The sequence below is a fragment of the Strongylocentrotus purpuratus genome, unplaced genomic scaffold (assembly GCF_000002235.5).
Source record: "Strongylocentrotus purpuratus isolate Spur 01 unplaced genomic scaffold, Spur_5.0 spur5_scaffold_17, whole genome shotgun sequence".
NCBI lineage: Eukaryota > Metazoa > Echinodermata > Echinoidea > Camarodonta > Strongylocentrotidae > Strongylocentrotus > Strongylocentrotus purpuratus.
Window position 1 is genome coordinate 1 of NW_022145602.1, and position 12,231 is coordinate 12,231.

General features: G+C 37.4%; 1 protein-coding gene across 1 annotated transcript; it reads left to right on the plus strand.

Annotated features, from left to right (window-relative positions):
* Positions 1-245: 245 nt before the first annotated feature.
* Positions 246-10,156, plus strand: LOC115925127 (F-box only protein 42-like). Its single transcript, XM_030988359.1, has 4 exons — positions 246-1,090; positions 2,241-2,474; positions 5,953-6,217; positions 9,691-10,156. The coding sequence occupies exons 1-4, from the start codon at positions 994-996 to the stop codon at positions 9,785-9,787; spliced, it is 693 nt and encodes a 230-aa protein (XP_030844219.1). The 5' UTR covers positions 246-993; the 3' UTR covers positions 9,788-10,156.
* The last annotated feature ends 2,075 nt before the right edge of the window (positions 10,157-12,231 follow it).

Genomic DNA, 12,231 nt, shown 5'->3' on the forward strand with positions numbered 1-12,231 from the left:
TGTTTCGTGTCAATTTTCTTATCTTTTTCAGAGTATTTTTCTTAAAAAGAAAGACTTATGATATGCACTTTCTCACGGGATTGACCACACATAGGAGCATCACTATCCTGACTGTGTAGTAAAACAGGCAACACTGGCACCAGCACATTAACGCGACACATTTGAAAGCCTGCGGTACGACACTTTCAAATGTCCTACTAATTAATTAAATGGGATATAACCCATCACAAATAAATAAGGAATGGAACTTACAAGTTTCGTTGGTGTAAATTTCCTTGGTTTCCAGACATCTGGCCTACTTGTTTGCTTATAGCCCATCCGCAATTCAGCTAACGTGCGCCATTTTTGGATTTTATGACCTTTGTTTTTAAAGACCGTTCGCGACCGCTTACGTCCGAATATATGCATGTTGATATGGACGCGATCGGTTGTGTACACAGCTCAGCGGTAGGCTATTGCGTACGAGCGTTTTTAGAGTTTGGTATTATATTAAATACATTATACATTTCAGCCCAACTATTAGCCGACAGAGGTGGCGGAGCATTACTATATAATTCCAAAGTATAATATTCAATTTAGCAATTTTGGGGTCTTAATAATAATAATATTAATAATGATACTAATAATAAGCATTTTGAAAGTCTATCTAGAAATTTGTACGGAATAAGAGGCCTAGGTGCTTTAAACCTGCGATAAAGCAATAAATGAAAACGTCTGCGAGATAAGAAAACTACCCGTCAGATGTTGCGCAAGAGCCACGGGTCACGAGTCACGTATGTTTTCACCGGGGCCTAGACAACTCGCCACAAAAACAACCCGCCCCAAGACAGCTCGACACAATACCCTGGACATCTCGCAACAATACCCTGCACAACTTGCTACGGTCGAGTTGTCCAGGGTATTGTGGCGAGATATCCAGGGAGGGTATTGTGTCGAGTTGTTCAGGGGCGAGCTGTCTTTGTGGCGAATTGTAGCGCATGTAGAAGTCAGTGTATGGTGTGCGTAAAGTGCGCAGTTTTGATGTCATCGCAATCGAGGAGGGAATCTTGCTGCCGTCTCTGTAAAAGAAGGAGGAAAAAGGGCTTTAAAAGTTAGTTTTGAATTCTTTTTTTCTATTATAAAAATAATTTAATAATCTTAAATACTGTAAAATGTAAGACAAATATAACAACCTATGTTATGTTGTATTTGTCTTACATTTTATGATCTTAATACTAAAAAAAATCCACCCCGTGCATACCACATACATGCAGTGCTAGAGGTCCATACGCATTAGCATGGACTCTCTATGCTTTGCTGGAGTGGGGATTGACAGCAAACTGCAGCACAATACAATAACATACCGTCTCGACGGTCAGGTGCGGGCGCGCGCATGTGTTAAGTTAGCGACTTTAATCTTAGTTTATGGTTGCTAACTGAAACACACGTGTGCCCGCACCCCACCGTAGGTAGATACACTGTATGCAATTGTATTGTGCTGCAGTTTGCCGTGAATCCTGTGAGAAAGTGCATATTATAAGCCTTCGTTTTTAGGAAACATACTCTGAAAAAAAGAAAAAAAAATTGACATTAAACAGGTAACAAACATATCGACTTATAAATCATTTTGTTTATTTGAACATTTGATCAATAATTACTTCATTTTGGGTATGTTTTAGTAGGGTATCTCCACCCCGGAGTTATGGCTCAAAGTTTGGATCTACTTCTGAACTAGTAGCACCTGCCCTATACTAATAAACAGGCACCCTTGTCAGCTAGAGAATCTAGTCCAGATCTTTGGCCTGTACAACTACAAGTGGTAGTGGTACACCAAAAACAACAACAGCAAACATGCAAACATTTAATTTTTGTTTAAAAATATACAATAATTTTGTTAAAGGGTCTAGATCTAGGTCTACATGTCCATAACATGGCCATGTACTGGGGTAATTATAATTTATATTTATAAATATTATTGGCGCTTGTCCAGAACTGTGAGTGTGACCATACTTGAGCCTTGAGGAGTTGAGTTGGCTCAGCTCAGCGGGCATTTTTAAATCACTATTTGTTCAAATTTTCACTGAACTCTCATTTTTCTGCTTAATTGAATGAGAATTGATTTTACACTTGTATAATGTAGGTTCCATACAGTGATTCTTATCTATGTACACTGTAATGTTAATCGCTTCATTGAATGAGAAATTGTTTAGGTTTAATTCGGTGTTTCTTATATTCTCGCTCTCTGTTTTTTCACTTTTCAGGTGTGATCTTGAAGCGCAAACAAGCTTTTGTCAATGCTGCATGCGAAGGTGTACTGAAATGGAGTTCTTGCGAATGTCCATCCACACCAGTGACTGGGAGAAGCTCTCATAGCGTGGCTTACGTCAATGGTAAAATCTTCTTCTTTGGAGGATGCTCTGGATCAAGAACTGCTTTCAATGACATGTGGAATCTTGACCTGAGTACACGAGAATGGACTCGCGTGCTGGGTTCAGGTAATAATAATGTCTGAGAATGATGATGATAATACTACTACTACTACTACTAATAATGATAACAATGATGATGATGATGATGATGATAATAATAATTATAATAATGATAATGATGATGATGATGATGATGATAATGCTAATGCTAATGATAATTAAATAATGATATGAATGAAATGTTAATACTAATAATATTGATAACAATATTGATAACAAATAATTAGAGTAACGTCATTATAGATGTTAAGTATTGATCATTAAAGGAGTGTAGCTTGGTGAATACTGGTTAACGCTATCTACATGTAAGTCTTCTTTTGGCAACTGCAAGTAAACGAAGGGACTTGATCAAGGGTAGTCAGTGACTTAATCTCTACATGGTGAGCATTTGCGAAACAGACCAAAGTTCTCCTGATTGCTTCGGTTTCGCGAATGTTGCACGCACGTGATTGGTGCAGTTGCGTCTTCTGTAGTCGTTTACCCAATGGGCCCTGGCTCCCGAGTCAGGCCACAGGAAAGATACATACCTGTAGTCTCGTCAAGCTACACTCCCTTAATGATAAGTTTGATGATTATTGCAAATTTACATGATTTCTCTGGAAATGAAACTAATCAATTATGCATTGAAAGAGAATTTAGATTAAAATAAAAGGAGAAATGACACCGACTCCTCATATTGTATTTAGTGATAGTCTGATACATGTACAGTATATAGGGATTATTCAGAGGGATATTGAATGTTGAAAATTTGGATTACAACAAGAACTAAATATGGAAAATTCTCCTGAAACAGGTTACCGGTATGTCTATAGATCTACTGTACTGTATGATGGAGGGTGCACACTACAAACTGATGAGCTGGTACAATGTACATGTACAGTGTACATTAAATTGTACATACATGTAACACCAGACACTGGGCTTAATTTGCATTATAGATCATGATCTCCAATAGTCTTGTACATTGGATGATGTACAGCAAGGTTCATGAGAAGCCTGTAAGATAGAGACAGCAATTGAAGTCAACTTAGCTCTCTAGAGGTCATCTCAAAATATCAAAATTCATACTTAATAGGCATAAAATCATGTCTGAATATTCACAGATTTACATTTTATTTTTTCCTCCGGTTAAAATAAGGGCAACAGTACATGAATAATTTATGATTTTCACGGTCAAATGTCTTGGTTTTAAAGGAAATGGCCATTTTCCAATTACATGTACAGTACACTGAACACTACATTTGTATGTGCTTGTGCTATTAAAACAAAGACATTCATGGTTTAAACCCAATACACTACGTGCTGGAAGATGAATAGGTCTATCTCCATCAGCCCGAGTTGGCCAGATAGCCCGCTATTTTGTGATCTGGTAAATTAGCCCGAAGTTACAAATAGGGTCTTCATCAGCTTGAGAAATTTGCTCAGTGTTCAAGCATGCTGCTGTACTTGCAACAGCGTCGGAAGTCGCATCTTCCCTCCAAAAGTTTATTGACCTGCTCCTAGCATGTGCAACACTAGCATGTACAGTAACTTAAATAATCAAACAGAGTCACAGTGTCGTAAAACGTACATGTAAATGGTTATAATTTGCTGGTACTATATTTAGTATTGTATTATTTACTGTGTGTCCAAGCAAATAGAACTAGAAAATAATGTTTTGTTTGACAAAACTACATGTACAGTACATGTGTGAGAAATGTTTCCAAAATCCAAAGTAATGTTTTTTATCGATAATAGAGAGAAAACTTGTGTAAATGTTATGGCTATCATTGGACAGAAAATGCAAGTTACTTTTAATCATAAAATAGATTTCAAAGTCATATATTGGATATACATGTTTGTACATGTAACTTTATGATTAGGGTACCGTTTTTTTTAATACACGCTGTACATGTACATGTACCTGTATCAATTCAAAGCTGAAAATCTCCTGTTTTAGAACAAGACCTAAACTATAAACTATTATCTGGTAATTTTTAGTGATACACCCCTGTACATGTTCATGTACTGTAAAGTACATGTACAATGTATATGGTGAAACCTGTGTTACACCATGTACAATGTATATGGTGAAACCTGTGTTACACATGGTTTGAATCAAAAGGGTTTCTGAATCCTTTAAACAGATAATGAAGTTAACAGAATGTTCGACTGTCAATTATTAAACCATGATCAACTTTAAGGTCTCAAGGATAACCACTTTCTCCTTGGTTGTTTCCCATTCTGGTGTCTTATGATCTCTGATTCTGTTCTTTCATTGCAGGTTCATACCCTAGCCCTAAGGGATCTGCAACCATGGTCAACTACAAGGGTAACCTGATCCTCTTTGGTGTCTTATGATCTCTGATTCTGTTCTTTCATTACAGCTTCATACCCTAGCTCCAAGGGATCCAGCAACCATGGTCAACTACAAGCGTAACCTGATCCTCTTTGGTGTCTTATGATCTCTGATTCTGTTCTTTTATTGCAGGTTCATACCCTAGCCCTAAGGGATCAGCAACCATGGTCAACTACAAGGGTAACCTGGTCCTCTTTGGTGTCTTATGATCTCTGATTCTGTTCTTTCATTACAGGTTCATACCCTAGCCCTAAGGGATCAGCAACCATGGTCAACTACAAGGGTAATCTGATCCTCTTTGGTGTCTTATGATCTCTGATTCTGTTCTTTCATTACAGGTTCATACCCTAGCCCTAAGGGATCAGCAACCATGATCAACTACAAGGGTAACCTGATCCTCTTTGGTGTCTTAAATGATCTCTGATTCTGTTCTTTCATTACAGGTTCATACCCTAGCCCTAAGGGATCAGCAACCATGGTCAACTACAAGGGTAACCTGATCCTCTTTGGTGTCTTATGATCTCTGATTCTATTCTTTCATTACAGGTTCATACCCTAGCCCTAAGGGATCAGCAACCATGATCAACTACAAGGGTAACCTGATCCTCTTTGGTGTCTTAAATGATCTCTGATTCTGTTCTTTCATTACAGGTTCATACCCTAGCCCTAAGGGATCAGCAACCATGGTCAACTACGAGGGTAACCTGATCCTCTTTGGTGTCTTATGATCTCTGATTCTGTTCTTTCATTACAGGTTCATACCCTAGCCCTAAGGATCGGCAACCATGGTCAACTACAAGGGTAACCTGATCCTCTTTGGTGTCTTATGATCTCTGATTCTGATCTTTCATTACAGGTTCATACCCTAGCCTTAAGGGATTCGGGTTCAGCTAATCACAAGGCTTGTTCCTTTCTTGCTGTCCCTCTCATCCTTAATCCAAATGTATACTTTGTTATTAATTTTTCTTGTGAATTTTACCCTTTGTATCATGTTGATTTATAAATGTTTGCATGTTTTTTCTGGATATTTATGAGCAAACAAATTGAATTGAAATTGAAATTGGGATCGGCAACCATGGTCAACTACAAGGGTAACCTGATCCTCTTTGGTGTCTTATGATCTCTGATTCTGTTCTTTCATTACAGGTTCATACCCCAGCCCTAAGGGATCAGCAACCATGGTCAACTACAAGGGTAACCTGATCCTCTTTGGCGGACTTGCTCCACCTGTGCCACATCCCCCTCATCTTGCACCTCAAATTTTCAACGAGCTTCATGTCTACCGCCCTCATAAGAACAAGTGGTCTTGTGTGGCAACAAGTCCGTCACCCCCACCCATGGCAGGCCATTCTGCTAGCATTATAGGAAGCAAGATGGTGGTGTTTGGTGGACTACTGGATGGGCAACAAAGGTAGGTCAACTAGGCATGGAACATGTCTTTATTTTGATAATAGTTTCATATGGTTTTTCTTTTTATTGTGTTTCACTGTATGTCTGTTTTGTATCGACTATTGTGACCTGTCCCCATCTAGATATTGTTTACAACATTGTGCATGTAGGGAGTTCGCTGAATTTAGCGAACTCCCTGCGTGCACGCTTTTTAACATTAAACGCTGAATAATGTGAAGTAAATATCAAATTGGCAACGCAAAAAACAGTCTTTACGTGTATACTGTGTCTTCGCATTTCAGCCAGAACTAAAATTGCAAGCTCTCGTATTAAAGACTTACATGTTTTTGTCATGTAAATCGCCTTTACTAACTATCATCAGGAACATAGCAAATCGCTACTCTGGTAGCAAAATCTGACATTTCATATTTATTTTTGACCGATTTTAAAATGCCTTTTATGAGATGCAAGAAGAGTCCACTGTGCAATATTTGTTGGGTGCGAGAAGGGCCAGGGACAATTTTGGATGAATTTTAGCTTTCGTTTAAATCTGCCTCTCAGCTCCGTGCAGGCCTATGGGTGCCAGTTAAGGCTAGTACACTGTATTTGTCTGTTTTATTGGTGATTAATGAGCTAGGTAAATCTTTAAGAAAGTTAAAAATTAAACTGATTCATCTCTCGTATTTTGAGTGAACAGTGCAATTAAAAAAAGCTGTTTCAGATGTTGCATTTTCCGTGAACAATGTAAAATCTCATGTAACCCTCTCTATCGTATCCGTGTTGGAATACATTTACTAGTTTAATACTTCCAAGTGATTGTATAAAAAGAAAATATGTTTAAATTACTGTAGTGCAGGCATTCAAAAAAAAAAAATCATCAAATGACACAATCGTCACATTTTCCTTAAACACTTTTGTAATGTTCAAAGCAATTTTCATTTTGAAGTAGCAGAAAATAATAGCAGATTCTATGATTTTATCTATGAAAGATTATTGTTACTATAGTATGAAAACATTAAAAACATATGAATACCTGTATGTAAATTATGCCCCCACAGGAAAACGTTCTTTTAAATTTCAAATTCCAATCATAAATATCTTGATAATCAGACAACGGATCGGCTTGTAAAAGTCATAGGATTCCTGACTGACCTAAAGGTTTATAATTATGATTGCAGCATGAGCTACTGTACATGTAAATCCAGGATTTTGTTTAGAATCTGAGGCAAAGATACCAAATCCCTTTAATAGGCAAAGAGGATATGCCCTGCAAGCTTGCATTCATGAGCGCAATATAAAGCCCTTGAAATCTTGAAAGCCAACAGTGTATGCCCTGCAAGCTTGCAGCAAGCGTGTGGAGCTTGCAGGGGCGCAAACTAAATCTCTTGCTAGCTTGCAGGTGCACAGTCTAAAGCTCTTTTAAGCTTGCCACAAACTTATACAGGCAAGAGGATATGCCCTGCAAGCTTGCAAAATTTGCAGGGGTGCAATCTCAAGCTCTTGTAGGCTTGCAGACCAAGAGTCTTGCCAACTTTTTAACACAACCACAATTAAAGATAAATCAAATAAGTGACACCAATTACCCAGTGTTCAGTTTGTTACATAAACAGTTTTTAAAATAAAAAATGCTATATTAAACTTCTTCAAAAATTCCTTAAATTACTACAAAAAATGAAATGTTGCAAATATTTAACAAATATTTTCAAACTGTTGGTAGAGTATTTGCATAATCTCATGTGCATATACACTGTAGTACAATTTACTTTTGTGTATTTCAGATATTTGGACAAACCCTATCTATGACCAAATTATTGTCACTGTAAACGTACAGCACAAAAAGATATTACATGTAAAGTGTATGCACACTTTTAATGGTCAATAAATATCTCGAAACCTTTGATTCTTTGCTAGTTACCGGTAGGTCTAAAATACGGTATCATAATCGTTGTTTGGTTTATATATACACATACTGTATAATAATACAAATACAGATCTTAAATAGTGCATTATACCTTTGAAAAAGGCTCTCAACATGCTTTAAAGTAGACACACAAAGAAACAAAAGTGTTTTGAATTGATGCAAAACTCATATCATTGCAAAGGGGAAGCCTTACTGATCAAATACAACAACTCTCCTCTTCAAAATATGTTTGGGGCCCGCAGTAACCAACTCTCAAAAATGTTAGTTTTGAGATCCAGATTTTCTGTCCTTTGTAGAGCGTCACTATTTGTGACGTCACACATGGGACACGGCTGGCTAGCTGCAGACTGCTACACGCGCGACTCCGGTACTGAGCTGTTGTCCAGTGTGTGACGTCACTATTCAGAGCTCGCTATGCTCGTGTGTTTGGCTTACGTTCAGGGGCGTTCGGGGGTCTAAGAAGGGTCTTGAAAAGTTGCATTTTTACGCCTTTCCATGATATCTATATGATTTCTCAGCAAATTGTTCATGTTTTTCAAGAGAAAATCTTTCCATCCATATGTACATAATTATCAGTTGTAGTAATTTTTCTTTGTGTAGCTCCTTTAAAGGAATTTGGTAACTTTGTCTCTGATTCTGAAATGAAATTCCGGATTTAGCTCATGCTTCAATGATAATTATAAACCTTTAGGTCAGTCAGGAACCCCATGACTTTAACAAGCCAATCATCATTCTGATTATCAAGATAATTATGATTGGAAATCGAAATTTCATTTTTCGTTTTCCTAACGGTACCATTTTCATAACACTACAGTCTATTTGGGAAAACGAGTATGGCTAAACAGGTCACTCAAAGATTTTTACTTTTTTGAGGCACTTCTTGATCATTTTGAAGCGGAATTTTGTTAGGGCTTCAATATTACACCATATCACAGACACTGATAACACGTAGGGCCGTGCATCTCAGATTTAAGATTGTTAAATGATGCATTTGATAGGTAAACGCTGAAGGAAAATATATAAATAAGCTTGCGAGGTCGCGCAAGCTTGTACGCTTCTCTTTCGGATTGGCTAAAAAAACTGCTTCATTTGCATTTTGAAACCATGCAAGGTTGCCAGTTACAAGACTGCGAGCTTGTAAATTTCTTGACCTGCAATATATTTCCTCTGTCCTGATTGGCTGACAGATAATCTCATTTGCAAGCTAGTAACTAGCTTGTTTGCAGAGCTGAGCGGCCTTGTTTCAAGTTCGCAACCAGCTTGCACCAATTTCCTTTTTATAAGGAATACATCTTTTGACATTTTTGCCTGTTTTCAACTCGTCTTCCTTGCTTCCTCTCTGGTTTTCTTTCTTTTCATGTCATACACACTTCTTTCGTTTTCTCTACTCTTTTATCTCTCCTTGTATGCTATTTTCTGAATTTCTACTTTGATATTTCTTTTTTATTTCCCCCTCGTTTTCCACACCTTCTCTCCCTTTTTTTCTCTGCTTCTCCTCTTTCCAATCTCTGTTCATTCCCCTTGCTCTGTGATCTCTCTCTATCATTCTCTGATGATTGTGGACGAACGCACAGACAAAATGCTGCGACACAAGATTTCATTAGCTGCACTGCCTATCAGGCATATTTGTGTTCTCCTGAAGACTTGTCTTGTGATGCGTTTGGATCCTAATTGCTGAGAGAATGACGGCAATGCTTTAGGGTTGGCCTTACTCAAGGAATAGTCTCTAGAAACAGACTCTATATGACGGCAATGCTTTGGGTTGGCCTTACTCAAGGAATAGTCTCCAGAAACAGACTCTATATCACGCTTTGTAGCTCATTTGAAAGGCGTACAATGGCTCAGGGTAATGAGAGTGTAGTATCCAGACTGTGCATGCAACATTGGTCCATGCCACTTGGTCCTTTATCCAGCTTGTAAAGTTATTCCATGCCCCTCTTCTGTGTCCTTACAGTATGTGTGATGGTGTGAAATCTTATATTTCCTGCGTGCACACATGTACAGAATCAGCCAAAGATAAACAGAGACACACAATTAGCAACGTACATGTCGCTTGAATGATTAATTGTGGTAACAAATCTGCTGCTTACAATTCATAATTCTTTTCAATTCTTGAGAAAATATTAAATATGGAAATATCAGTCTTAGAAATTATGGATATTAAAGCAGGCTTTACTACTTCAGCCAGAAGGGATTAGACCACCCAGCGAGCCAGCGAGGTCACTGTGACAGGTGGCTATCTCATTAACTCAGCTCTCATTTAACATAAGAAAAAGAGTATCATGGGGGACCAACAGGCACCGATTGGGGAAGTTTTCTATATAGAGGGGGCAAGTAGCTACAAGTAGGACAGTGTGCCTTTAAAGGTACTACATGTGTCCCTTTTGCAGCCAAAGTCAAATTCTGTAGAACTTTGCAGGAATTATGAGCATGTCACGCATGTCCTATCTCTGAAATTTGAACGTAAGCAGTTTCCTAATATTCAAATTATGCAAGGAAACCCTTTTACCTTCTAGACTTCACTGTCAGACACTATTGAGTGACTGACTTTTTTGTGGTAATATTAATAAAATTAGCTGTAAAGGGTACAGGAGCATTTGCCTACATCAATAACCCAATTCTTGTAATGGCCAAAATTGAACTGATTGAATGGTTGCTCTGCACAAAGCGTACATGTACAACTGTTGGGTACAAGGGTCTGAAAATCAGACTATTACTTTAGGATTGCAAAACCCCAATACACACACATACATGTACATGTACACACACACAATCACTAAAGTTGATTCAACAACTAATGGTCGTTATTTTCCCACTTAAAGGGCCCATGACATCGAAATACAAGTGTACATGTAGTATTTCTGTTGGTGTGCAGTCCTGCATACATCTCATATTTTGAACTTCTTAATTTGTTCATAGATTATTAAATATTTTGTTAAATATTTGTTTTTCAAACTTGCTAAGCTCCACCCCCAAAACCTCCAGGTCTCATTCCCCTTGTAACATCATCTGTCAGTCATCAATGAGCTAACTTAAGAAACTAAGCAAACTGATGAAAGTTTCAATTAAATCTGGCTAAATATATTAGACAGTAGGCCTACCGGTAATGATTTTTTAAAAGTTTTAATCACTAGATATATGTACACTGTATGTATGAGTACTTCATATTGGCTGAAGCAGTACTGTCAATGTGATGTAGTGCCGGACTACTTTTTCCATCTGTTCCAACATATAAAATGACTAAAATTCAAATTTTTCCAAAAAAATCGGGGTCAGGAGGGTCTATTCTTTTTAGAGGAGATATAATAATAATATGCTATCTATAATATATTTTGAGAAGTGCCCCAAGTAACAAGAAATAACGAGAAAAAACAGAATTTAATGATATTTTTTTACACAGCAAATGAAAGAGTTACACACGCCATATATGTCAAAATCCATTGACCAAACTACCAATTTGAGAATAGCATAGACTTTAATACAGATCTCATATTTCAAATGTTCATAACATTCCTTACTACTGGTCCGATTCATTTCAAACTTTTGCCATTCTGTTTGTTATATTTCTGCATTCACAAAATCAACGTATTACAAGGGTTGGATTGCCCTTTAAGACATGTTCAATCAACAGAAGAGACTCTTGTCTAATTTTCTGTTGGATTAAAGAGACACTGGACTAAGATGGAAATTGAGTGGTTTCGTTTGATGCACTGTATAATGGGAAAGGATTCATTTCCTACTCGACCATTATTGAATGTCAAATGGAAGCACTTCTTAAATGTTACTTGCTTGTAAATATTTTTGGGATTCAAAGAGACCATGCTTCCATTATTGTATCTTCTGGCTAAAACTAGACATTCAAGATACATTGTAAATCATTCAACTCTCTATGAGTACTTCTCTGATGTACTACAATACATGTACATGTATGCTACCCTAAATTGCTGTATCTGTAAGTGTGGAGGATGGAAACAAGGATGAATGGAAAGAGTGAGAAGATGAATTGTGGGATATATAAAGGACTACCAAGAGAGGAATACAAAGGAAAAGTATATTAAAAAAAAAAAAAAATGAGAGAAATCAATGGCCAGATTTAATAGTGTTAAAGATCAAGA